Raw genomic sequence first — 27,071 nt, forward strand, 5'->3', positions numbered from 1 at the left:
CAGCTTCCATCTGTAAAAAGGTGGCTGTGCACGTTAAATGAGACATTGTTGCTAAGATGCGCAGCACACGGTGTAGCCCATTGGGGGGGACACAGGTCTGGGGAAGCGGATTTGAAAGTGGCCCTTGGGCAAGCCAGGCACCCCTGGGAGTGCCCACTTGCCTGGCGGACAGACCAAAGGCAGCTTCCTGAGAAGGAAGCACAGGGCTCTGTGCCTGAGGCCCCCTGGCGGTTTGCACAGAATCAGCAACTCGGCCGAGGCTTTAAGTGGCTGTTGCTGGCGGCAGGCCCGCCGGGCTGGCTGGTGTGCTCTGTGCTAACCCGGCGCAGGCCTGGACCCCACGCTCTGTCACTTACCATCCCCGGCTGGTAACCCCGTCCTGCTGTCCACAGAGAACAGCCTGCTCACTGTCCCCCTCGGGCCCAGCGAGGTGAGGAGCACGGACACCCTGGACAAGCTTCGGCAGGCGGTGGGTGAGGGGCAAGGTGGGGGACAGAGCGGGTGGGACGGGTGGCGCTTTCATGAGGTCCCCCCTTTATTCTTACCTCCCCCCCACCTCCCCTGCAGGTCATGGAGCTGTCTGAGCAGGTGCTGCAGATGCGGGAGGGGCTGCAGTCCCTCCGCCAGGCTGTGCAGCTTGTCCTGGCACCCCACGGGGAAGGCCCGTGCCCCCGACCCTCGGGAGAGGGGCCGTGCCCTGCTGGTGCCTCGGGGCTCCTGCAGCCTCTGTGTGTGGACACTGGGACGTCCTCCTACTGCCTCCAGCCCCCAGCTGGCTCTGTCTTGAGTGGGACCTGGCCCCACCCTCGTCCAGGACCCTCGCCCCTTGTGGCACCCTGGCCTTGGGGGCCCCCAGCATCTCAGAGCTCCCCCTGGCCTCGGGCCACGGCTTTCTGGACCTCCACCTCTGACTCCGAGCCCCCAGGCTCAGGAGAACGCTGCCCTGAGCCCAGCACTCCTGGCTCGCCGCCTCCTGAGGATGGGGCTAGGACTGGGCCCCCAGAGCCCGCGAACCAGGCCGAAGCTGCCAGCACTGGAGAGCCCCCACCAGGGGCAGGAGGCCTGGCCTTGCCCTGGGAGCCCCATAGCCTGGAGATGGTGCTTATCGGCTGCCACGGCTCTGGAACAGTCCAGTGGACCCAGGAAGAAGGCACAGGGGTTTGACCGCCAGCCCCAGAACTCAGTGTTGCCCAACATGCTGCCATCCGCTGCTCTGCCCAACCTCAGGGTAGAGGAAGGGTGGCGGCCACCCCCAGGGACTCCGTGCTGCCCGCTGGCTCAGGGCAGGGAGCCTGAGAGTAAAAGAGGGCCTGGCCCCAGACTCTCAGAGGCTGGGCTGGACGTTCAGGGGCAGGCCCCAGACCAGGGATCTTTGAGCTCCTACTCCTGGGGCCCTTCCTCACCTCAGCCTGCTCATCTGACCGCCTCTGCAGGCTGGGGACAGAGGCCCGAGGCCAAGGAGGGGTTCTGCCACCCCCTGCATGTGCCCCTGCCTCAACTGTCCCCACATTTTTTTATATTAAAAAAAGAATAAAAGAGACTACTTTAGAACTCAGTGCTTTCTATTTACAAAAGAAAAATAATAAAGGAAACGTCTGAAGCTAATTAGCTGGGGACATGGGGCAAAGGTAGGGAGCGGGGGAGGGCGGTCTGCCTGGAGAGAAGGGAGGGCTCTGGCACCGAGGAAGCAGGAGGGTCCCAGCCTCTGGGGGCTTCCCGAGGGCCAGCCTCGCTCCCCCCATCCCCCCCCGCAGAGGCTCAGATCAAGGGGCCAGGAGCTGAGCCTCCTGCTGCCCACTCTGGTTTCTCCAGGAGCCTGAGTTCCCAGCTCCAGGGGGCTGGGATGGCGGGGAAATTGAGGCCAGAAAGAGCCCGCGGATCCTGCCACCCCTCCTCACTGTGGCGTGATCTTGGCAGCCTCGGCCCGAATAAGGGCAATGAGGTCCTGGTTGATGAGGAAGACGAATCGCAGGCTGGCAATCTGCGGGGGGAGGGAAGGGGGGCTGAGGACAGGGTGGGGCCCAGGGGGGCCAGGCCCACACGCTCGCTTACCACGCCCTGGGGTGCATCCTGGCCCTCCCAGCTCCCCTGGGCTCACCTCCACCACCGAGTTGTTGCTGAGGCGCCACTTGGAGCCACACAGCACCGGCCGTCCATCGATGTAGATGGGCCGCCGGCCCTCATTGGCAATGAAGAAGTCACCGTTGTTTTTCAGCTTGATGACCCCTGGGGAAACAGAGAGGAAAGGGGGTGTAATGGGATGGGGAGAGGCCAGAAGAGGGTCTGAGACCCCCGCATGCCCTCTGCTTCCTCGGGACAGGATAGAAGGTGCTGGGACTCCCAAGTGAGGGATCTGGAAACACCAGCTCCTCAGCCACAGCCGATCCCAGGGGTTCCCAGAGACCACGCCCTGGGGCTGGAGGGCAGCAAGAGGCCAGGGGACAGCCTCCCACTGCTCCCTGCTGGCACCTTGCTTCCGGGAGATCTTCCAGGCTGGGCCCTCCAGAGACAGGTCCACGTCAATCTGGTTGTCCTTGGTTGCTCTGCCCAGGGTGATCTGGGGAAAGGGGGCAGGTGAGGGCTGGGACCGGAGGGCTGGGCGGGGGGGAGTCCACACAGGCCAGGGAAGGATGAGACATAGAAAGGCCAGTGACGGGCAGACCGACGGGGCGGGCAGCCTGGGAAGGGGGGGGGTGGGGATGGGAGGACAGGCCTGGCCTCACCTCTCGCGAGCGCATCAGGTACCGCACCATGCGGCCCCGCAGCACCGCCAGGGTCTGGTTGTCGAAGTCCGGAGAGCTCATGCCTAGGGGAGGGCAGCTCGTGTTGGAGAACAGCCCACTCCTCAGCGCCTTCCACGCAGGGAGCCAGGGTGAGATCCACTGAGGGAAGGGAGTGAGGGGGCTGGGAAACAGGCGCGGGGGGCTCAGCGCGGCGAGGGGAGCTGAAGCCCAACCCTCCCGGCCCCGCCTCCTCACCTGTGATGCTGTCTACTAGCACCTGCCACTTATGCAGCTCCTGCTCCAGCTGCCGAATCTCTCGTTTCTGGCGCCGGTCGGCCACTGTCAGCTCTGCGGTGAGGTGGGGTGGGAAGGACACCCTGACGTCACCAGCACCTTGTCCTGTTGCTCTCTGTTCCAGCAGGTGCTTCCACCCCCTCACTGTCCCCACCGGGGCACACTCACCATGTTCTAAGACTTCATCTCGCATGTCCCTGGGGGGTGAAAAGGAGGAATCAGGCCCCACTTCCAGCTCACGGCCATTACCTTCAGGTGCTCCTTGGCTCACTAGGGTCCCTCAGCCCCTCAGTCCAGTGGCCCCGGGGGCTGCTCCTTCCCTGGGCTGGGGGAAGGTACAAGGGCAGAGGGTGGCATCTGGCAGAGAGACCAGGCACCAAGAGCGACCACTGGGGCTCTGGGCTGAGTCTGGGCTGGGCTCCGTTCTCTGCAGCAGGAGAGGCAGGGCCAGGCAGCCCTGTCCCTGGGAGACGTTCTGCTCTCTGTGCCCCGCCTGTGGCCCCAGCTACTCACTTGAGCTTACTGTCATCAATCAAGTCCTCTGCATCGGAGAAGTTCAGCACTTGGTCCCCCTTGGGCAGCGGCTGCACTGAACGAAGGACAGAGGGAGGGTCAGCGCCAACGCTCCTACTCAACCCCAAGCTGCAGAGCAGACGACCGAACTAAGAGGACAAACTGCGAAGCCAGTGGGGACGATCTTGTGCTGAAATCGACAAAAGTTAACCTGATACAGGTAACAGAGTGCATGCAGATCAGACTGCGTGCTACCTTGGCACAAAGGATTCCTGGGGTTAGCCAAGGGCAGAGGTGGTTCTAGGAAAGGAAGGGGGAGTTCCTGTCGTGGCACAGTGGTTAACGAATCCAACTAGGAACCATGAGGTTGCGGGTTCGGTCCCTGCCCTCGCTCAGTGGGTTAAGGATCTGGGGTTGCTGTGAGCTGTGGTGTAGGTCGCAGACGCGGCTTGGATCCCAAGTTGCTGTGGCTCTGGCGTAGGCCGGTGGCTATAGCTCCGATTCGACCCCTAGCCTGGGAACCTCCATATGCTGCAGGTGCGGCCCTAGAAAAAGACAAATAAATAATAAATAAATAAATAAATAAAAATAGAAAGGGAAGGGAATTAAAGTCGACCTATTGCTTGGTCTTTTAGTGTGTGAAGAGTCATATACAAAGCCTGGAACTAAGTCGGGAAGGCACTACTCTTAGCTGCACGTTACAGAAGAGGAAACACACACAGGAGGAAGGGTTAAGCTATGTAACTCGAGTTTCCAGGCAGAGCCAGGAAGCAGCTTTCCTGAGGCCACATCCAAACTGCTCCTCTACCACATCAAATGCTCCCCACATTCTCTGCCACACCCGGCGAGGGGCCGACAGGCACATGCCAGTCAAGTCCTGCCTAAGTCTCAGAGAGAGCCGTAAGCCGGTGCTATCAAACTGTGGGTCATGACATGTGGATGGGTCATGAAATTCATTCTCCCGCCCCCCCCAGAAAAGGCAATGGAATAAAATAATATCAGAATCCATCAGATATTCAGCATAAATGTTTTTTCATCAAAGTTTTCCAGTTCTTTTCTGGTCAAAATATAAAAGGGATTGGGGTGCCCGCAATCTGAGAACTCCTGCCTTAAAGCTGGCTGCTCCCAGGGCTGCAGCACCTGCTCAGCAGCAGCTCCCACTAGCTGGCTGAGGAGTGCAACAACCCCGGAAGTGTCATGTGTCCACCAGAGAAGCCACGGGGCTGCCTAGGAGCCATATCCTTCATCACCACCACCCCCACCTTAGTTCAGACTGTGTGGGAAACCAGGAGTTGGGGCTATCACCCCGCCACGGTTGCCTGAATCCTAATACTCAGCTGACTGGATCAGTAAGCAGGGCGTGCTCCCTGTTTCTAGGAACTCCCAGCACGAAATGGGAAAGGAGAAATCAAATACCCACAGAAAATGACCCCTGAAGAGAAAAATTAAAACCTTTTAGGTTAATACATAAATTCACACAAAATAACTTTCATAATAGTGACAAAGGAGCTGGCTCTAGCAGCAAAAATAAACTTTATCTGGTGTCTGTTCTCTCTGTGGGAGTTCAGTGATATCTGAGCCTGAGGAAGCAGCAGAGATCTGGAAGCTGCAGGAATAAAGAGGGCTGTCCACTGGGCACTGAATTCACAGGTCTTCCTTCAGCCAGGAAAGACGGGGCCTCTCCCTGACGTGACTTCCCGAAATCCCCTGGTAGGAAGATCTTTCACTAACCAGAAGCTGCAGGACTCAGGAAGCAAGGAGAAAGGTAGAACCAAAGCTTCATTTTCAGAACTGAGCGAACAACTACAGAGCAGGCAACAGGCAGTAATATTTAGGGAGAGTAAAGCGTGCTTATGCCATGGGTCTGACCCTCGACGCCAAGTGTAACTTTCTTGCCGTTTAATCAGACTGCTTTCCTAACATCTGCTATTGGGAGAGTGAGTTCTGCTGGTGCAGGGAGAGAGGTGCAGAGGGAAAGGCAGGCAGCTCGAGGGTGTCAAGCTCCTGCTCCTGTGGCCCAAAGGCAGCCCCCTGGCATTGACTGCTTGGTGGGCGCAGAGGCGCAGGTATGGAGAGAGGGAAAGGGCAGAGAGGCTTAGAGAAAGTGGTCCTTATCTCTTGGGTGGGAAATGCGGAAGGCTGAGCGGTGAAAAGCATTTTCATATTTTACTTAGGTTTGAATGCTATTTGTAAAGAATATATTAATGTATTACCTATGTAATGGTAAAATGTGTCCAAAAAATCAAGAAGTGGGAGACGACTCTGCCATTTAGACTTTTTGTTCAGGCTTCCAGGCAATTCTGGCTACCTTTACCATGACGCTGAAAACCACTCCAGCCACCCTCCCTCTCTCTAGAAGGAAGTGGTTTTTGCTGCAATGAGAGGTGGACAAGACACTGGGGGCCACTGGAGGCTTTGGTACAGGGCACTTGAGGGCAGCTATGCCCACACCCCTTTACATGCACCCCCCCCCCGCCAACCCCTGGGCCCAGTTACCTGTCTGGTCCTCCAGCAGATAATACTGCTTCATGAGCTGCCAGTGGGCCTGCAGAGCCTTGGCAGTACGGGCCAGGTAGAAGGCATCGGGGTGTCTGTGCAGCAGGTCCTGGAAGGTCTCCAAGGTGGGCTGGCTGGTCTGGGGGGCAAGAAGCAGACTCTGGGCATCTAGGTTTTCTGGCTCACGCCTCTGGCTTACCATCTGTGCCCCCTGCCCCAGTCCCCAGCTGGAGCTGGAGGAAGCGATAGTTAGGGCCACCCAGGGAGCCAGGCTCGGCCCTCTTGAGGATCCTGCCTACAAGGGCCCTGCAGGTGTGTGCGCATCGGCAGGGCGCAATTCCAGGCAGTGGAGTCTCCTCAAAGCAGTTCTGCATGAGGGCTGGCTCTGGCCCTGCCCTGCCTTCGGCCTTACCAGACCTCAGCCTTACCGATCCCACTTTGCTCAGCAGCTGCTCCTCAGCCTTGCTAAACAGCGCCTTGCTCTGGATGGCGGCAATGGCCTCTGGGTGCAGCTGTCTCATAGCCTGGCAGGCCAGCCTGGGAGTGGAAGCGGGGGGACAGGGGGCCGGGTTGAAGGGAGGCTGTCAGGAGATCTGGGCTTCCCACTTCTCCAGAGCCTTCCAGGCCTTCTGAGATCTGGAAGGCCAAGATCCGGGCCCTCAAGAGGAAGTGCCCCAGGCTCAGCATAGCACCTGTGGCCTCAAGGGTTTGTCAAAAACATGAAGAGGCAACTCAGGAAGAAACTGAGGTTCCTGTGTTCAACTCTGTGAAGAGACTCAAGGGTACAGCCGCCTAGAGGCCAGTCCAGAGGCAGATCCTGAGAGCAGCTGCTGCTCCCGCCACAGGACCTTCCTCTTTACTTGGCTGAAGCTGCCACCCACTGGCCACCTCCTCCTTCCCTGGCTGCACCCTGCCCATCTCCTGGCCCATCAGGGTTGTGGCTACAGTTTAAGTGGCACCAGGGACTGGGAAGTAGAAGCTGGGTATTAACTCTGGTGATGTTAAATAGAGAGACCTGAGAGAGAGTGTGTTGCGTGTGTGCAGAGCTGTGTGTGGAACTCGGACTGCTGGGACTGGAAGGGGCCCTGTAGTCTTCTGTTCCAACTCCTTCTTTGGGAGAAGTAACCATGGGAGGTTAGCGTGGGAAGGCTGGGAGGTACCTGCCCCAAACCACAATGCATACAGCCCAAAACAGGGCTCCTGGCACTCATTCTGGTGTTTTCTCTCATGTGACTTCCTTGGCTTCCAAATTCTTGCTCTTGGCTTCCAGCCAGGACCAGGAGGCAGAAGCTTCCCCCCTGAAGCCTGGCAGGTGTCATCCCAGCAGAGGCAAGGCCCCGAGGAGCCCTGCCTCCCACACCCCTCCCTTGCGCAGTTCTGTTCACGGGCCAAACTCTGGTGTCCCCAGCACCACGCCACCACTGGGGCCGTCCTACTCACTTGGAGATGACAGGATCGTAGAGCAGGGCGTACCAACGCTCCTGGACTTCCCGCAGGGTGAAGCGGCAGCTGAACTTCACGCCCAGGTGGACAGATGTCAGGTCGTTGGTCTGCAAGGCCCCAGAGCAGTTTGCTCCAGACTGAGAGCTGGGAAGAGCCCTTCCTGTGCCACCCACAGGACACTGCCAAGCTAGCTAGAGGGCTGGGAACGGGAGGCTGTGGGGAGAAGGGGAACACGACGCCTGTGCTGGGAGGCACTACCTGCAACACAGCATTGATGAGCAGGAGGTCGTCTGCAGGCTTCCAGCGGCCCAGATCCTTGGTCACCTGCAGGGGCTGTTTGCTCTTCTTCACACGCTTGGTGAGTCCAGGGGCTGGAGCGGGGCTGGGTGGCACTGGAGTGCTGGGGGCCTTGGACACCTGGGAAGAGGGCAGGAACGGAGTGAGCTCAAAGGCGGCACCAGAGCAGCTGGGGCTTTGGGCCTAGGGGTTTACACAGGGAGGTGGCCCCAGCCCCACCCGACGACTAGACGACTAGCAATGCAGGCAGAGAGCGGGCTTTCTCATGCCCACCCCTCCTTCCCGCCCCCATCAAAGTACTTCTACATAGTCCCTGACCACATGGGGTCTGCTTTTTGCTGGTGGCACCCCCAACCCTAGAGTAGAGGGTGGGTGGGGAGGATACCAGGAAAACACTCCGGCTGGGGCCAAAGCAGTGCCACCTGGGGGTTATTTTTACACCCAGCAATGCTGGGAACAGGCTGTCTGCTCCCAGAATAGCTGCACGCTCCATGCCTCCCACACAGAATGTGATACAGGATGCACTGACACGGTGGCGGCGGGGGTGCGGCAAGAAAGGGGGAGCAGCGAGAGGTGGGCTCCCAGGAGGGAGGCATATGAGGCTGGGGCTGGGGCAGCCCGATCCTCTCACAGGCCTCCTCTGCAGGGTTCTTCCCAGCTGGTGCGGGTTGCAGGGAAGACATGAAATCCGGCACCGCTCTCTCCCCACTGCCCATGTCTCCCAGTCCCTCACCTTCTTCTTCTCACTGGAGGAAGGCTCACTCCCCGAACAGCGCCCTGGTTCCACCCCACTGGCCCCCTTCGCCCGGGTAGAGGACTTAGCCAGGCTGCTCTCCACCAGCTCGTCATCAAACTTCTTCCTCTTGATGAACCTGCGAAGAGTCCTACCCAGTGAGCACCCCAGGCCTCTGCAGCCACTCACACACTCCCAGCCTCCAAAAGAGAGCAGGTCCCCAGCAGGCAGGGTGCTAACTGCTCCAGCTCAGTGGATGGGGCCTAACTGCCAGACTCCATCCCTCTGATGGGACAGAGATTCCACGTCAAAGACCTTTGATCTCCCTCCCTCGCTCTCAGTCCCCTGGGGAGGGATTTAGCAGGAACAGGAAAAGCACAAGGCTCTGCCAACACCTAGGCCCCAGAGGGGCTCAGGGAGCCATTCCCAATCGGGGTGAGAGCATGCAGGGGTCTCAGTCTCTGGCCCTCTGACTCTTATTACCTGGAGGAGCTTCTCCGTTTAGGGATGGTGCCCAAGGCCTGTGAGGAGGCCCGCTTCTGCCCTGCCAGCGACTCCTCATCCTCTGAGCGGCTGGCAGTGCCTGATGCCATCAGGGATGAATCTAGCAGCCCCTGAGAATCTAGAAAGAGAGAAGCAGTGAACGCAAGCCTCCTACGTACCTAACAGAGCCTTGAGCCTCTGCAATGGGACCCCTCCTCAGCCCCCCACTTCCCCTACCAGTCCTCTTGGCCCCGCCCTTGCTTCCCTGACACTTGAGGTTTTAAGGTGGGAGTTCCTTGGCCATCCAGATCCCATCTGGGCCCAGACCTTCCACGCTGGGCAGTTCTCCCGGTGCCACGTGTCATGTCGTGCAGCACATGGTGCTCAGGTCAGACTGGTGATGCCGACACACCGGGCTCTGGGCATAACTGCTCCCTCTGCCATCAAAATGCAGCCATGCCAAAGAGCGGCAGCTCAACAGCAAGTCAGTCAATTGTGGCCTCTGCCGAGAGGTACGTGGGTGGTGCTGGCCCAGGGGGAGGTGGCAATGCCCAGCCAGGACCGAAAGACACACGTGCCAGGCACGGGGTGGAATCAGCAGATGCTTGGCGCCCGAGCGTTTGGGGAGCTGGCCCGGCCTCATACTACCTTTGTCCATCCTCTTACAGTCCCAAAGCCACTGGTTCCAAACCACAAGGCTAGGAGGAAGGGTCCCACAGGCTCATCCAAGGATTCTGACCAGGTGAGCTTGGAGGCTGAAAGGAGATTCTGCAAAGGAGAAATGAGGCTCCCTGAGGCTCAGGTTTCCAACTGGCCAGCATCACCCCTTTATACTGGAACAGGTCCCCCAGGACCCCGTAAGCTAGGGAGGACACTAAGAGATGACACACAGGCTCTCTTCTACCAAAACGACCCTGACAAACCAGTACTCTTCTGAAGGTCGCTAACATCTCTGAGTCAGTGACAAAAGGCAGGGACCCTAGAAAATTTACACATTTTAGGGTGTTCACAAACCCCTCTAATTCTACTCATAGCCCCTAGGGTAAGGGCCTTGACTATAAAGCAGCAAGAAACGAGGGATTCTTGGCTTCCTTTTTGTCAGCTGCCCACTCAACTCTAACAGCACCACCCTTCCCCTCTCAGACCAAAGCAGGGACAAGGAAAGGGAGACAGAACTCCAACGAATCCATCTCACTTTTTTTTTCATTTGCAGCTCTGGCTGAAGATTTAGTGGGTGGTACCTCGTGGGAGCTAAAAAAAAGCGGTTTTGGAACTGAGCAAATATCAAACCGCCCTGGAAGGCCCTCCGCTAACCCCCAGAGAGCTCAGGTAGAGGAGACTCAGGGCGCGCCGCTTGCGGGTCCCGCCCCTTTTGACCAGCGCGGCTCTTCCGGCAGCGTCCGGCCCTGCCCCCAGGTGCGCTCGTCACGCCGCTCCAGTGGATACGGCTGGGAATCTTGCCACCTGGGGAAAGGGTGAAGGGCCCCAATTCTGCAGGTAAACTGAGGCAGGGTCTGGACGCCCTTTCTTCTGCCCTCCGCGCCTTGTTCTCACCCCAAGTGCACACCCAAGGTGGGGAGGTTAGTCTAGGTCTATTTCAGGGGCTCGGGATAGGGGTGGCGATGAAGACGGCCCTACAACTCAAAAGCAAAGCACCGAGTGAACCCCGAAGGTCTCGCAGCCTTGGTTTAAGCCCCACAGGCCGATGGTGGGGGAAGGGAATCCACTCCCAGGCCAAGTCTCACCCCACCTTTGGCATGCCACCTTTGCGCATGCGTAACTTCTCGGGCCAGCTTCTGGTCCGATCCAGCCCACGCATGCGCAGATTTTCGGGGCGCTACCTGGGCGGGGCCCCAAACCTGGGGGAGGGGGGTCGTCCCCGATGGCACTCTGGGAAACTCCATTTCACCCTCAACTCTGTTCGGAAGCCCCAAAGGCGAACCGCAAGGTCTCACCATTCCTAGGCTGCCAGCTCCAACAATTTCTCCGCGGCGACGGCAGCAGCCGCAGGGCCAAAGCCGGCTTCCGTGAGCTTCGTCTACTTCCGGGGCTAGGAACTAGGGGCTGCGCAACCCCTTCCGGCTTGCCCGGGCCACGTGAGTAAGGGGGCGTGGCCACGGCAGCGAAGGAGTCACGTTTCGTTAATAGACGAACTTAAAAGCGTTCCCAATTGGGACAGCAAATAGGGAGACAACAGGGGTTATAGGCGTCAGAGAGGTTACCTGGTTGGAGGAAACAATTAAAGGGAAAAACGGGAGTTCCCTGTTGTGGCTCAGCAGGCTAAGAACCTGGGTTAAGAACCCGACTGGTATCCACGAGGATGCGAGGTCCAGCTCCGGCCTCGTTTAGTGGGTTAAGGATCCTGCGTAGCCGGGAGCTGCGGTGTAGTTTGCAGACCGGCTCGGATCTGGTGTTGCTGTGGGTGTGGCGTAGGCCGGCAGCTGCAGCTCCCATTCGACCCCTAGCCTGGGAACTTCCATAAGCTGCAGGTGCGGCCCTAAAAATAAATAGGTAGATAGAGAGATGGACAGACAGATAGGTAAACGGGGTGGAATAGCCTGAGGGGTGAGATCGACTAGGAGGTGGGACAACTTCGGGAGGGGCTGGCCCGAGGGTGGGGCCGGGAGCCAGGCTAAATTTCGGCTTCCTAATCCTGCAGCCTGAGAGATCTATGACTCTTTGATAGTTTCCCAGGACCAATTAGAGATTGTGAGATGTTTTAGAGAAACTACTCTGTGAGAGGGTCTGTGCTAGGCACAGTACAGGGAGATGATGTTGACGAGCTGGAGAGATGTGGCGTATGACATAGGCCGGGAGGTGATGTTTAAGGAACGGGTGGAAGTCCGTGTGCCATTCTCCTAGAAGGTAGAGGCCCTAGGAGAAGAACTGGGGCTCAGTTGGTTCCATCAGCCCAACCCCACCTGGATTGCTGGAGGCAGTTATGGGCCCTGGGAGGCAAGATGACCAACAGAAGCACCTTCAGAGGAGAGTGCTCTAGAATCTTGGGATGGGAGGACAAACCTATAGCAAATGTTGGGAGTTTGGGGGTGTGAGATCTGCCTTGAGAAACCAGAAAGGACTGCCCTCGAAAAGAGGGTTTCTATTTGTTTTATACTTACTTGGAGGGGCACATAAGTGTAGTAGCTCTAGAGAAACATACTGTGGCTCAGAATAAGAGAGATACAATTCCAAAGCTGTCTACCAGCTAAGGTGGTCCCTTTAGTGGAGGTGTCAAGCATACTCTGATAATTGACACTGCCAGGGGATTCAAGTGTCAGATGGGAGGCTAGCCCTTCCAGCCCTGACAGTGTATGGTATCCCTCTGCTTCAAGAGTCCCCTCTTCAGTTGTGATCTTGCTTAATGAGTATTAACCTGTTTTATCTCCCCTGAAAGATTGTGAGTTTTCTGATACAAGGTGTGATGGACTATATTAGATATAGCATAATAGCTATACTAGGTGAGGTCTCTAAGGAGGTGACAGTTGTTGAGGGACCAATTAGGCAAAGAGCTGGGGTAAGATGACCTGGTCAGAGGGGACAGCATAGCTCCAAAGCAGAAAAGAGTTTGGTGGAGTTCCCATCGTGGCGCAGTGGTTAACGAATCCGACTAGGAACCATGAGGTTGCGGGTTCGATCCCTGGCCTTGCTCAGTGGGTTAGGGATCCGGCGTTGCCGTGAGCTGTGGTGGGGGTCACAGACGCAGCTCGGATCCCGTGTTGCTGTGGCTCTGGCGTAGGCCAGTGGCTACAGCTCCAATTGGACCCCTAGCCTGGGAACCTCCATATGCCGCGGGAGCGGCCCAAGAAATAGCAAAAAAAAAAAAAAAAAAAAAGAGTTTGGTGAGTTTGAGGGACAGGAAGGATGAGCAAGAAAAAGATGGAGAGACATGAGAACAGAGTGGTCATCAGGGTAGATCATATCCCTTGTAGTTTGTAGTGTATGGTATGGATTTTGATCTTTTTTTTTTTTTTTTTTGGCGTTTTAGGGCCACGCCTAAGGCATATGGGAGTTCCCAGGCTAGGGGTTGCACTGGAGATACAGCTGTTGGCCTACACCACAGCCACAGCAACTCAGGATCCCAGCGACATCTGCAACCTTCACCACAGCTCACAGCAATGCCAGATCATCGACCCACTGAGTGAGGACAGGGATCGAACCTGCATCCTCATGGATACTAGTTGGATTCGTTTCCACTGCACCACCATGGGAACTCCCGGTCTTTATTCTTTTTTAAAAAAATATTTATTTATTAAATTTTTTTATCTTTTTGGCCATGCCCATGGCATGTGGAAGTTCCAGGGCCAGGGACTGAACCTGAGTCCCAGCAGTGACCCAAGCCACTGCAGTGACAACACCAGATCATTAACACACTGCACCACAAGAGAACTCCTTGACCTTTATTCTTAATGCATTTTAAAGCCCTTAAAGGATGGCAAGCAAAATAATCCATCCTGTAATATGACTTAATATTTTTTTCTTTTTTTTTTTTTGATGTCCTCTGGCATATGGAGTTCCTGGGCCAGGGATGGACTCTGAGCTGGAGTTGTGACCTACGCCACAGGTGCAGCAAAATGCCAGAGCCTTAACCTCCTGCACTGGGCCAGGGATCAAACCCGCCTCCTCCCTGCTGCTGCAGAGACACTGTCGATCTCGTGCCAAATTATCTCTCTGCTTGTGAAGAACGATTGTAGGGAGGCAAAAGAGGAAACAGAGATCAGATAAGAGGCTGTTGTGGCAATCCGAGCGACAGGTAAACCCAGGTGATTTAGCTGGGTTGTGGGGGCAGTGAAAAATGGACAGAAATGGTGACTTTGATGTGTATTTTGGTGGTAGAACCACAAGGACTTGCTGATGTATCGGATATGGATGTGAGGGAAAGGGAAGAATCAAGGATAAGAACTAGATTTTTGGCCCGTGTAACTGGGTGGACGCTAGACTCCATCCCTTTAGAATATATCCAGAATCTGGTCATATCTCACTGGCTCCTCCACTCTGTCCTGATCCAAGTCCCCTGGAATCATTGCCTCTCACTTGCACTATTGCAGCAGTTCCCTAATGAGTCTTCCAGCTTTCGTCTTTACCGCCCCTCCTCCAATTTCTTCACAGCAGCCAGAATATTCACACCAAAGTGGAAATCTCCTCGTGTCAAGCCTCTGTTCAAAATCCTCCATCATTCTTGGAATAAAAGGTCATGGTCAGCCCGTTGCCCCTCTGACCTCATCTCTTGCTCCTCTCACTTGCTGTTTTAAAAACTTCAGTCCCCATCCCCTGTATTCTCTCTCCCTTCCCTGCTTTGTCTCTTTAGCCCTTATTATTGCTTAATGCATGACATAATTTACTTTTTTTTTTTCTATTTATTATATGTCCCCCAGCAGAAGAATGGAGGCTCTGTGCAGGCAGGGTGTTTTGTCTGTTTTGTTCACTGTTACAGTAGGTGCTCAGTAAATATTTGTTTACTATGTGTGTTAAATAAACTTATGGGAAGGGGAAGTCTGTGGGAGGAGCAGGTTAGTATAGGGGTGGAAACGGAGAATTTTGTTTAGCCATGTTAAGTTTGAGGTATCTTGGCAGATGTTGAGTAGAGAGGTGGGCCCACCAATCCAGTTAGGAAGGAGGCCTGGGCTAGAGATACCTATCAGAGAATCAGTATCATGAAGATAATGGCAATGCCTAGGGAGGGAGTGTAGATAGAGAATAAGGAAGGTTCAAGACCTGTGTCTGGGTAGGGTAAGGTAGAGGAGGAGCCAGCAAAGGAATAAAAAGAAGAGTGTGCTGGAGTTCCTGTCGTGGTACAGCGGAAATGAATCCGACTAGGAACCATGAGGTTGCAGGTTTGATCCCTGGCCTCGCTCAGTAGGTTAGGGATCCGGCGTTGCCAGGAGCTGTGGTGTAGGTCGCAGATGCGGCTTGGATCTGGCATTGCTGTGGCTCTGGTGTAGGCCGGCAGCTATAGCTCTGATTCGACCCCTAGCCTGGGAACCTCCATATGCCGTGGGTGTGGCCCTAAAAAGACCAAAAGGGGGGGGGAATAGGAGGAGTGAAGAGTGTGGATAAGAAGAAAAGTTAGCAAGTGGCACCAATCACCCAACCTCCAGTTGACTGTCCCTGGCTCAGAGTAATCTTTCATAGTGCAGCACCCTTCCCCTGGGAGAGATGTGGCTTGTTGCGGGGGCCACAATCACGGTTTCTCCTAGATCTTTGTTCAGGGGCCCGAACTCATTCATTTGGGGGATTAGGAAATGATGGTTAAGAATACAGACCCTGGGAGTTCCTGTTGTGGCTCAGCGGCTTAACAAACCCGACTAGTATCCATGAGGATGCAGGTTTGATCCCTGGCCTTGCTCAGTGGGTTAAGGATCTGGCATTGCCATGAGCTATGGTGTAGGTCACAGATTTGGTTCGGATCCTGTGTGGCTGTGGCTGGCGGCTATAGCCCCGATTGGACCCCTAGCCTGGAAACCTCCATATGCCACAGGTGCAGCCCTAAAAAGCAAAAAAAAAAAAAAAAGAATTCAGAGCCAAATTGCCTGATTTTTAACCTTAGCTCTATCACTGACCTGCTTGTGACCTTGAGAAGTTACATTTCTTTATCATCTTTGGGGAAATAATAGTACTCCCTAGGATGGTTCTGAGGAGTAAGTCACTCACTGCTTAAATAAGCAGGAAAGCAAGTTTTTTTTTTTTTGTTTTTTTTTTGTCTTTTTTGCTATTTCTTGGGCCGCTCCTGCGGCATATGGAGGTTCCCAGGCTAGGGGTCCAATCGGAGCTGTAGTCTCCGGCCTAGGCCAGGGCCACAGCAACGCGGGATCCGAGCCGCGTCTGCAACCTACACCACAGCTCACGGCAACGCCGGATCGTTAACCCACTGAGCAAGGGCAGGGACCGAACTCGCAACCTCATGGTTCCTAGTCGGATTCGTTAACCACTGCGCCACCACGGGAACTCCAGGAAAGCAAGTATTTTTAAAATGTTAGCTGTTGGACCGCTGCCACGCCACCATCATGGACACAAGCCTTGTGCAGCCCATCCAGCTTGCCAGGGTTACCAAGGTTCTGGGCAGGACAGGTTCGCAGGGACAGTGCACACAGGTGTGCATAGAATTCAGGGGTGACACCAGCCATTACATCATCCGAAACATGAAAGACCCCGGTCGCCAGGGCGGTGTGCTCACCCTTTTGGAGTCAGAGTGAGAGCCTTTGCGGAACTTGTGGCTCGGTCCTGGATGTCTGGGTCGACCACCTGGCCCACCATGATCTGCTGTTAATAAAGCGTTTATATTGTATGTTAAAAAAAAAAAAATGTTAGCTGTTGGTACTGTTCTTTGGGCTTGCATCTTAGTGTCTCCCGCCAGGTGGTCAGTCTAAGACCCAGACTTGGAGAACATAGCTCCTCCCCACTCCCATCCACTAGAGCAGAACCAGTTTCCCTTTTACCTAAGGCTGTTACCTTCTGGGTACTCAGTAAGAGGATCTCTCTGCTGTTGGCTCAAGTATACCTTCTCAGAAGTCAAATTTAACAAAGCTGTTGACCCATACAGAGTTGCCTTTGGATTCACAACGCTTTTTTTTTTCCACAATGCATTTTAAGTTAACATATACTCCACTTGATATCTGTATGCTTTTTCTCTGAGGAGAAACCATCAGCAAAAAAAAAAAAAAAAAAAAGGCTCATACACAGACCTAATCTCTCTGAAATATCAATCCCCAGGGTAGAGAATTACAAACAAACTATGAAACATCCAACTTTTGCGGGGGCCACCCACAACATGCCGAAGTTCCTGGGCCAGAGATTGAACCTGGACCACAGCAGTAACAACTGAGCCACCAGGGAAATCCCAACATCCAACTTATTTAACATGATAAAATTTATTTTTTTTAAGATTTTTTTTCTATTGTAGTTTATAATGTTCTGTCAATTTCTGCTGCACAGCAAAGTGACCCAGTCATATATACATATTTTTTTCTCATTTTATCCTCCATCATGTTCTATCACAAGTGACTAGATATAGTTCCCTGTGCCATACAGCAGGACCTCATTGCTTGTCCACTCCAAATGCAACAATTTGCATCTACTAGCCCCAAACTCCCAGTCCATCCCAATCCCTCCTCCTCCCCCTCGGCAACCAGAATTCTTAACATGATAAAATGTATACATCTCAGTCCAAAAGCCAGAATCACAATGAGGAAGCCTAAATTATTCCCATTAAAGTTAGGTCTTCCACAAGGATGGCCCTGTGACTGTTTTTATTTAGCACTGCTTTGGAAGTACTAGCCTACAGAAGAGAAAGGAATGAGATATAAAAAGTGGAAAAGAAGAGGTGAAATTATCATTATGTATTTATGATATAATAGCCTAAACTGAAAACTCCAAGGATAATAACTGAAAAACTAACACAAATAAGACATTTTGGCAAAGTAGGTATAAATTAATATACAAAAAGCCAATGAACAACAGCCAATTAGAAAGTATAGGGGAACAAAAGGTATCATTTATAATAGCAGGGAGAAAGTAAACTAACCAAGAGAAATCTTAACAATGTGCTAGCTAAAGCGAGGTGCCCAAAACTAAAATGCTATCAAAGGACACAAAAGGAGACATGAATAAATGGAAAAGCATACTCTCTTTTGGGATAAAAAGACTCACTGTCATAAAGATGTCAGCTCTTCATAAATTAATCTATAAATTTAACACAATCTAATAAAAATACCAACAGACTACATAACCTAAACATAAAGTTCACATGGAAATTTTTGCATCACAAATAACTGCGAACATTCTGAAAAAGAAAGTTAATGAAAGAAGAATACTTTATCCGATATTATACCGATACAAGCTACAGTAGCTAAAATAGTAAAATCCACAGGATGCTAGCGCATGCATAGGCAATTTGATCAAGAGAACAAAATAAAGAGTCCAGAAATAGACCTGACATTTCGATGTTAGTATGTGATAAAGATGGCATTGCCTATCAGTAGGGAAAAGACAGATTATACAGGAAGTGGTACTGAGACAATTGTGTAGCCACCTGAAAAAAAAATAATGTGGTATCTCTATCTTAGTCCTTACGCTACAATAAATCCATACAAATCAATTAAGTTTAAATAAATGTAAAATTGTTAAACCATAAATTTATATGTCATAGCAGAGAAAGTATCTTTCAGAATAGCACAAAATTTCCCAAAGCATAAAAAAGACAATTCTGTCAACATAAAAATCTATAATTTCTCCAGAGCCAAAAAACACCATAAACAAAGACAAATGGCGAACTGGGGGAAACGTTTGCAGCTCATATCATTGACAAAGCGACTAATTTGCTTAATATATACGAAATCCCTTTGAATCAATATGAAAAAGAGCAAAAATCCAATAACAAAATGGGATGGTTAACATAAAAGGAGAGATAAATAGCTCTTAGACACATGAAAAAAATGTTCAACCTCACGTACAAGAAAATTGAAACTACACTTAGATCTCATTTTTCACCTATAGACAGGCAAAAAATCCAAATATTTAACAGTATGCCCTTGGCATGGTTATGGAGAAACAGGCCCTCTTATATGTTACTGGTAGAACTTTAAATTGCCAACACTTACCGGAGTTACAAATGAATATAATTTCTGATCCAATATACTTATACACATACTAAATAAATAAACAATAACTTTTTTTTTGGCTGCATCACAGCATGTGGCGTTCCCAGGCCAGGGATCAGATCTGAGCCATAGTTGTGACCTATGCCACAACTACAATGCCAGATACTTGAACCCACTTTGCCAGGCTGGGGATCGAACCTGCCTCCTGGGGCTGCAGACGCCACTGATCCCATTGCACCACAGCGGGAACTCCTACATATAACATTTTAAACTATAGCTTTATGGTAGCAAAAGTTTACAAACAACTCAAACATCTATCACTAGAAAACAAGTTAAATAAATGATGGTGCATCCATACCACGGAGTATCATATAGCCGGGCTGAAAAGCTGTCACAGAAATCTTTATAGGCCATGATTAAACCCATGAAAAGCCATTAAAAAGTTTTTAAGTAGGGGTGTGGAGTGAGATCTGGATTTTAGGAAGGTCTCTCTGGCCTAGAATGGAGCATAGATTGACAGAGTAGAAAACTAGAGACAGGGAGATCAGTAAGTGGCCTCAATTAAGGTAGTCACCAAGGAAAAGACACAGACAATGTAGACTGAATAGGACTTGGTGATAGGCTCATAGTAGGGGGACGAGAGATGAGGCACTGATGATACCCTGGTTTCTGGCTTGGCAGTAGATGGAGTGATGGTTATGTGTTGGGATGCAGAGCACAAGAGGAGAACCTGGGTTTGGGTGAAAAGGAAAGATGAATTTTACTTGGATTAATTGAGTTGGACGTATCAGTGGGCAACCAGGTGAGATGTTCAGGTAGGTGCTCAGTCATAGGTCTCCCCTATGACTCGGACAAATGTGGGAGTCATCATCATATAGAGGGTGTTTGACTCCGTAAGGGAGGATAAAGTCATCGTGGGACATCCTGTGGCAGGAGGAGAGGAGAGAATCCAAACTCAGGTGCCACCCCTGGAGGACAGGCAGATGGCGAATTCCTGCAGAAGCCAGAGGAGTTAGGGGAATATAAGAGGGAATTCAAATATCACACGACAGAAGTGGTAGCGTCCCTACCTAGAGCACAGATGTAGTACCGACACTCCTTTCCTTGAAAATCATCAGTGGCTCTCCACTGCCTGTAGAAGAAAATCCTCAGCTTGGCCTTCGAGCTCATCCAAACTCAATCCCAGCCCAGCTTAGCTCCCGTAACACCTGCCTTCTACCCATGAACTACAGGCACACTGACCGCTTTTTGGCCTGTAAACACGCTCTCTGCTTAAAGTGTTCTATATCCTTGGATTCCTCTGGATTCCACCTCCCCTGCCCTCCGCATTAGTTCTACCCAGTGTTTCACTGAAATCCCACTTAGCCCGGAAGATCCTTCCAGACCCTCACTGCAATGGACATCTCCTCCTGTTTTCCATTTTACTTTGCATCCGCATTACATCACTCGCCCCGTAACCTGTGTTTGTTACATACGCCAGCTCCCTACTATTTACCACAGTCTCCACATTGGAGGGTGAAGAGGGATTGTGTCTCAGTGTCAACATGACACATCCAGCCTTGGCACAGTGCACTAATTGCTAAATGAGTGATGGGTGGATGGGTGCACCGTAAGTCCTTGGGAGTACAAGGACCTAGTTCTATTTGGTTTTGTTACCACTCTGGTGCTTTGCATACGGTCTCCACCCTAAGTTTGCAATAAGTTCCTGCCTAGGACAGAGCATAACATCACAGCAGGTGCTCAATAAATGTTTAAAGGCTCAATAATTACTAATTTAATTTGCTCTCAGTAGCCTCCAGAGAGGCCAAGGACTTTGGCAAACAATGCTTGGTATGTGCTTCCTGACAGCTCTGACAGGCTGCTTTTGCAGGCCATTGATAAGCTATGTCCTGGAGTGTGGCTCACAGACCAAATTATGGCTGTCATGGTGGTTAAGCCTTTGATTTACAAAAAGACATGGCTCTCCATGGAGAAACACAACTTGGAGGAAGCCTCAGAGGCAAGCACAAGGCAGCACAACTAAGGACGGATGGGAATCACTTACTCTTAGGGAGAAGTCTGACTTGATTTCTGCTATGAGAAAAGCACTCTGTAGTGGGGGCAGCTAGAGCTATAAAGCAAGTAGACATCTGCTCTTAAAGAGCTTAAGGTCTGTTGGGGATGAGGACAGGTCCACTGATAATCCCAGAATGAAGACAAAATTGACCAGGGCTGGAAGAGATGCATAAACAAAGATGGAAAAAGCCTCCAGAAGAAGGGGGCATCTTAGGCAGGATTAGCAGAGGCTTCATGGTAGGAGGAGAAGCATTTGAGCTCATTTAAAAAACTTTCCTGAATAGAAAGGGAATTGTAATAGCTTCCAACTGGCCTCCCAGCCTTCAGTCTGTTCCCATCACTGTAGCCAGGGCGATGCAGGTCAGATTATGTCACTTCTTTCCCAAGGCAAAAGAAATACAACAAAAATAAACAAGTGGGACCTAATCAGGCTTACAAACTTTTGCACAGCAAAGGAAACTATAAACAAAACAAAAAGACAACCTACAGAATGGGAGAAAATATTTGCAAAGGAGAAGACCGACAAGGGCTGAATTTCCAAAAAATATAAACAGCTCATACAACTCAAAAACAAAAACAACCAAAAAAATCTCAAACCTAATTGAAAAATGAGCAGAAGACCTAAATAGACATTTCTCCAAAGAAGAAATACATATGGTCAATAGGTACATGAAGAGATGCTCAACATCGCTAATTATTAGAGAAAGGCAAATAAAACTACAGTGAGGTACCACCTCCTGCCAATCAGAATGGCCATTATTAAAAAGTCTACAAATAAAAAATGCTGGAGAGAGTGTGGAGAAAAGAGAACCCTCCTATACTATTGGTAGGAAGATAAGTTGGTGCAACCACTATGAAAAATAGTACGGAAGTTCCTCAGAAAACTAAAAATAGAATTACCATATGATCCAGCAATTCTACTCCGAGGCATATATCCAGACAAACTCTAATTCAGAAAGATACACGCATCCCCATGTTCACAGCAGCGCTATTCACAATGGCCAAGACACAGAAATAACCCAAATGCCCATCAACGGATGGCTAAGGAAGATATGGTACATACATATAAAATGGACTACTACTCAGCATGAAAATAATGAAATAATGCCCTTTGCAGCAACACAGATGCAACTAGAGTGTCTCATTCTAAGTGAGGGAAGTCAGAAAAAGAAAGACAAATAGTATATGATATCACTTATGTGGGAAGCCAAAAATACAACACAAACGAACCTATCTACAAAACAGAAACAGATTCATAGGCAGAGAACAGACTTGTAGTTGCCAAGGGGGAGGGGGCTGGGGGGGGTGGAGTAGGAGGTTGGGATTAGCAGATGAAAGCTATTATATACAGAATGGATAAACAAGGTCCTAATGTATAGCGCAGGGAACTATGTTCAACATCTTATGATAAACCAAAATGGAGAATATTTTAAAAAAGAATGTGTCTATATCTGTATGTGTGTCTATGTGTGTGTCTATATGATAGATGTATATATATGAATCATTCACAGCAAAAATTAACACAACATTGTAACTCAATTATACTTCAATTAAAATATGTCAGAGTTCCTGCTGTGGCTCAGCAGTGACGAACCTGACTTGTATCCATGAGAATGTGGGTTGGATCCCTGGCATTGCTCAGGGGTTAAGGATCCAGCATTTTGCTATGAGCTGTGGTGTGGGTCGAAGATGGGGCTCGGATCTGGTGCTGCTGCGGCTGTGGCGTTGGCCAGTGGCTGCAGCTCTGATTTGACCCTAGCCTGGGAACTTCCATATGCCGTGGGTGTGGCCCTAAAAAAAAAATTATGTCAATTCTCTGCTCGAAATTCTGCAATGGTTCTCATTTGAATCAGAGCAAAATTGGATCCTATTCTTTCAGAGTGAGAAAAAAAATAGTCCTTACAGTGGCCTACGAGGCCTTAAGTGATCTGTTCCCCGGTCATTCTCCAGCACCTTCCTCACTGCTCTTCTCTTACTCTCCACTGAGATTTGGCCATTCCTCTGTTGAACTGTGTTCCTCCATGGCCCTTTTTACCATCTGACATCCTGCGTCTTTTACTAATTTTTTGTCTTTTTTGCCCAATAGAAAGCACTGTGAAAGCAGTGCTCTGTGAAAGCACTTTAAAACAAAAAAGGAGTTCCCATCGTGGCGCAGTGGTTAATGAACCCGATTAGGAAGCATGAGGTTGTGGGTTTGATCCCTGGCCTTGCTCAGTGGGTTAAGGATCCGGCATTGCCGTGAGCTGTGGTGTCATTCGCAGACTTGGCTTGGATCCTGCATTGCTGTGGCTGTGCCCTAGGCTGGCAGCTACAGCTCCGATTAGACCCCTAGCCTGGGAACCTCCATATGCCATGGGTATGGCCCTAGAAAAGACAAAAAACAAAAACAAAAACAAAACTATTTGCTTCAGTACCGCATCCCTAATGCCTACCACAGCACCTCATATTAGGTACCCAGTAGGAATTTGTTGAATGACTGAATGAATGAGGACATGATACATGTTTGAAGTCTACAGAAAGGGCCTCTGGGTGGAGTTCCTGAAAAACAGTTGCCTGAAGAATCATTTATAAGGACAGATAACTGAACTGCAGAGCTGAGGGCCCTGCTGGAGTGGGTGGTCCAGTGGGGAGGATGTGGCCCTAGGCTGAGGGAGAGAAGACTGGTCACCAAGAACTGTCTGCAGGATCCAGATGTCCAAAGGATGGGTCAGGAGTCCCTTCTCTCATCCCCTTACCTTTACCATACGTGCTGTCATCACTCAGCCAAGCACCGTCTCCAATGAGCTCCGTCCAGCTTCAGCTGCATCCATCCTTCAGCAGTTTCCATACTTTTTCCTTTTTTTTTTTTTGCCTGCGCTCATGGCATATGAAAGTTCCCAGACTGGGGATCAGACCCACGCCACAGCAGTGACCCAAGCCGCGAGAGCGACACTGCCCTATCCTTAACTGACTGTGCTGTATTTTTAATTTGGCCCCCTCCCTATCCAGGCCAGCAAAGGCCCTTAACCAAGCACCTTGCTGCCTCCTTGTGGCTCCTGCAGTGAAGGAACTCTCTTCTGGAAAGCGAGGCGACAGAGGCCTACAAAGGAACTCTTAGAAGGGAAGTTGTGGGAGAAGAAACCTGCACCTTCTTGACCGCCATGGTGACCCCGAATTATTGGCAACTCCCCCTCCCCCTCGCGGACATTACCGCCAATGGCAATGACCATGACCGCACGTCAGCAGAGCCCTGACAGGTATGCCAGCTGGACTCGGGCTTTGGTTGTTCCAGGTTGGTTACCTTTGGGGAAAGAATCTGAACAACAGGCAGAGCCCAGATCCTACTCTGAGAGGCATTCAGGCCAGTTGACTAGTCTATCTAGCCTCTGCCTACTCAGCCTCCTCCAACTCACAGCCAATAAATAGTCTTTAAGGGGTGATGTGGCCACCAGCCAGCTCAGGGCCAGATGTGTGTAAAGAGAGGAGGGCCCGGGTGTGACATGAGAGGGAGGGCTGGGCACTGTGGAGAAACGGAGCCCATGTCCGGAAAGACACTACCCACTGCTTACTTCCAGCCGGTTGCTGTTTCGCACCTAACCTAATTATCAGCCCCTAAACCAGGGATATATTGAAATACAGATGGGTTGTCTTGTGGACCTATAAGGCAGGGATACTGCCGGGCCTCCAGAACCATCTGGCTAGTGAAATTTCTGATGGGAAGACTGCTAATTTGTTTTTCTTTCTGGTTGCTTTCAAGGGGTCTCTCAACTTTGATTTCAGCAGTTAGACTATGACATGCTTAGGTGCATTTTTGTGTTTATTCCGTTTGGGATTCTCTGAGATTCTTGGATCTGTGGTTTGTTGTCTGTCATTAATTTAGGAAATTGTCAGTGATTATCTCTTCAAATATTTCTTCTGCCCCATTCTGTCTCCCTTCTTCTGAGACTTCCGTTATGTGTGTTAGACCATTTGTCATTGTCCCACACATCTTGGTGCTTAGCTTTAAGTTTGCTTAATTATTTGTTTACTCCTTGTGTCACAGTTTGTTTAAATTTCTACTGACCTACCTTCAAGCTCACAGATTTTTTTCCCCTCTGTTTTGGTCCAGTTTTTTTTTTTTTTTTTGGCTGCACCCAAGGCATGCCTGGACCAGGGATCAAACCCAAGCCACAGCAGTGACAATGCGCCACAGAAGTGACAATGCCGAATGCTTAAGCCACCAGTGGCTCCCTATTGAGCCACCACGGAACTCCCTCAGTTTGTTGATTAACTTCTGATATTAAGGCTTTCACTTTAGCATTTCTAATTTTCCATTTCTTTTTTATAACTTCCTATTCTCTCCTCAAATTCCCCATCTGTTAATGCATGTGGTCCACCTTTTCCACTAGACTAGATCCTTTAACATAGCAAATATAGCTGTTTCAAAGGCCCCAACTGATAATTTTATCTTAGGGATGGTTGTGTTCTTTTTTTGAGAAGATGACTGCTCCAGAGTCATGCTCATCCTCTGACTTTTTCCCAGTTGGCCTCCCAGCACATGGGACACACCAGACCCTGCATGGCTTTCCCCTCCCTGGATCTTTGGCTGGGTTGTTTACAAATGGTTTTTGTCCCTTCCACTGCACCAGTGCCTCCTTGAAGGTCACAGTCAAGGCTAAAGTGTTCCCTTCCTGCATGTCCCCTTTCATATTAGTATTGATTCCTCATCTTGGAGGCTCCTGAGGCCACAGGCCATGCAAGCAGAGTTATGGTCAACCCCAAATCTGGCTTGAAGAAATACACTATGAAGTATTCCTTTTCATGCCTTTTTTTTTTTTTTTTTTTTTTTTGAGAGTGGAGGAAGTATCTTGCTTGACCAAATACATCAACTTTGCTTTGGAAAAAAAAATAAGGCTCTTGTATATTATTAAACAACCTTATTACTGGAGAAACACCATATATTTATATATCTCCTTGGGCTTCAACCCTCTTGGCTTCAGAGCTTGGGCCATCTATCAGACACTCTGCTTGCTTGCCAGAGAGCTTGCTAGAGGACATCCAGAAAGTCAAAGTCCTCCATCACCAAAGCAGGTTGAGCTGCAAAGCACTCTAATTCCATCACAGTGCCAAAAGCCTATGAAAACTTTAAAAATGTCCTTGGTACCAAAATACAAAAATGAAAAAAAAACCACATAATTAAATGTTTATAAAACATAATATTGTCAGTTGCATTATACTGTCAAGTTCAACATTCAAAATATTCTAATTACATTTACAAAACTTATTAGATTTCATCTCTATGAATGTTTGCTGAGACGTCATAGCCAACTACACTTAAAAAAACAAAAACAAAAACAAAAAAACAAACAAAAAAAACCTTACTGAAGTTCCTGTTGTGGCTCAGCAGGTTAAGGACCCAATGTTGTCTCTATAAGGATGAGGGTTTGATCCCTGGTCTTGCTCAGTGGGTTAAGGATCCAGCATTGCCACAAGCTGCAGCACAGGTCGCAGATGCGGCTCCGATCTGGTGTTGCCGTGGCTGTGGTGTAGGCTGCAGCTGCAGCTCCAATTTGACCCCTAGCCTCGGAACTTCCCTATGCAGCCAGTGTGGCCTTAAAAAGAAAAGAAAAACAAACAAAATGTAGTCATAGCTGGTTAATTTCCAGGGCAGCTGGAAATTATAAAATTTCTTTATAAAAATCCTTTCAAATTATTCATAAAGCAATACATTAGTATACGAGCTTTTTTTTTAAAAAAGTCTTTTTAGGGCCACACCCTTGGCTAGGGGTTGAATCAGAGCTGTAGCTGCCAGCCTACACCACAGCCACAGCAATGTGGGATCTGAGCCACATCTGCAGCCTACACCATAGCTCACAGCAAAGCTGGATCCTTAACCCACTGAGGGAGGCCAGGGATTGAACCCACGTCCTCAATGGATACTAGATGGATTCGTTACTGCTGAGCCACAACAGGAACTCCTAGTATAAGGGCACTTTAACATGTTGGCTTATTCAGAAAACAATAAGCCTGAAAGGCTAGAACTGGCCCTTCCTGGCCTCAGCTGTCCAGAGTGTGTGACCTGCATCCGGAATGCCTCTTACCTTCCTCCCCCCACCAGACATCCTTGGGATCTGTTAAGCTGTGGCTCAGAAATCCAGTCCTACTCCAGCATCATCCAAGGGTCATCTGTTTGCATCCCACATCCTCCTCTTCCTTGAAGAGTTTCAACCTGAAGCTGGAAGCAGGGATGGGTACCATTCCTAAGAAAGAGAATCACTGGATGGCGAGTCCTATGAGGACAGGGTAATTTTTATTATGGTCTGGCTGGGTGAGAGGAGAAGGAAGGGGAGGGCGGAGGCCAACTGGGAGACAAGGGAGAGGGAGGCGGGGACCGTGCTCTCAGGCTGAAGGAACTAACCAAAGCAGTGTCTTAACACACAATTGCCAGCGGTGGCCCCCTAGGCTCACACCATCTAGACTTGG

At 50.7% G+C, this 27,071-nt stretch overlaps 3 protein-coding genes, 1 long non-coding RNA gene and 1 pseudogene across 23 annotated transcripts in view; 3 read left to right on the forward strand and 2 right to left on the reverse strand.

The window, feature by feature from the left end:
• KCNH3 (potassium voltage-gated channel subfamily H member 3) overlaps positions 1-1,551 on the forward strand; it is a 22,203-nt gene extending 20,652 nt beyond the window's left edge. For all 7 annotated transcript variants that reach the window (XM_003481575.5, XM_084955605.1, XM_084955608.1 and 4 more), the window contains 2 exons: positions 393-469; positions 568-1,551. In XM_003481575.5, coding sequence (XP_003481623.2) covers positions 393-469; positions 568-1,164 — 674 coding nt within the window. In that variant the 3' untranslated portion in view covers positions 1,165-1,551. The remainder of the gene's footprint in view (positions 1-392; positions 470-567) is intronic.
• MCRS1 (microspherule protein 1) lies at positions 1,545-11,033 on the reverse strand. Of its 7 annotated transcripts, none has more exons than XR_014803206.1 (16): positions 10,938-11,033; positions 9,631-9,750; positions 8,983-9,121; positions 8,500-8,638; positions 7,728-7,886; positions 7,467-7,576; positions 6,455-6,563; positions 6,027-6,165; positions 5,744-5,902; positions 3,531-3,601; positions 3,186-3,214; positions 2,979-3,071; positions 2,724-2,806; positions 2,470-2,557; positions 2,099-2,226; positions 1,545-1,981 (listed from the first exon to the last, which is right to left on the reverse strand). XR_014803206.1 is itself a non-coding variant. In XM_021091627.2 (15 exons), exons 2-15 carry the CDS (start codon positions 9,638-9,640, stop codon positions 1,895-1,897), a joined length of 1,389 nt encoding a protein of 462 aa, XP_020947286.1. In that variant the 5' UTR covers positions 9,641-9,750; positions 10,938-11,033; the 3' UTR covers positions 1,545-1,894. The 7 variants fall into 7 exon arrangements, 5 of the variants coding, with proteins under 5 accessions (XP_020947286.1, XP_020947288.1, XP_084811806.1 ...); XR_014803207.1 differs by having other exon boundaries at positions 9,310-9,750; XM_021091627.2 differs by lacking the exon at positions 5,744-5,902 and having other exon boundaries at positions 3,531-3,606.
• On the forward strand, positions 10,363-25,802 carry LOC146403172 (uncharacterized). Its single transcript, XR_014803227.1, has 2 exons — positions 10,363-10,479; positions 23,619-25,802. It is a non-coding gene; the product is annotated as an uncharacterized LOC146403172 (long non-coding RNA).
• Positions 15,870-16,261, forward strand: LOC110260658 (small ribosomal subunit protein eS28 pseudogene; annotated as a pseudogene).
• The window catches only part of FAM186B (family with sequence similarity 186 member B), a 29,692-nt gene continuing 28,025 nt past the window's right edge, over positions 25,405-27,071 (reverse strand). For 3 of the 8 annotated variants that reach the window (XR_014803196.1, XR_014803191.1, XR_014803192.1), the window contains 2 exons: positions 26,690-26,823; positions 25,405-25,744 (listed from right to left, as the gene is read on the reverse strand). Coding sequence is in view for 2 of the 8 variants with exons in the window: in XM_084955624.1 (XP_084811750.1) it covers positions 26,749-26,848 (100 nt within the window). In the remaining 6 variants the exon portion in view is untranslated. Of the gene's footprint in view, positions 25,745-25,784; positions 26,849-27,071 lie in introns of those variants that run through there. The other 5 variants (XR_014803195.1, XR_014803189.1, XR_014803190.1 and 2 more) reach the window with 4 other exon arrangements.

The sequence above is a fragment of the Sus scrofa genome, chromosome 5 (assembly GCF_054392235.1).
Source record: "Sus scrofa isolate SSC_HxYL_T2T_F1_AM1 chromosome 5, Sscrofa_HxYL_maternal_Yorkshire_Landrace_v2.0, whole genome shotgun sequence".
Lineage (NCBI taxonomy): Eukaryota > Metazoa > Chordata > Mammalia > Artiodactyla > Suidae > Sus > Sus scrofa.

Coding starts and splice junctions, on each gene's coding strand:
- MCRS1 (XM_021091627.2), bottom strand. Junction 3,607..6,026: donor TCTGCTGGAGGACCAGACAG/GTAACTGGGCCC, acceptor TCCTTCGTTCAG/TGCAGCCGCTGCCCAAGGGG. Junction 2,227..2,469: donor GAAGATCTCCCGGAAGCAAG/GTGCCAGCAGGG, acceptor CTGTTTCCCCAG/GGGTCATCAAGCTGAAAAAC.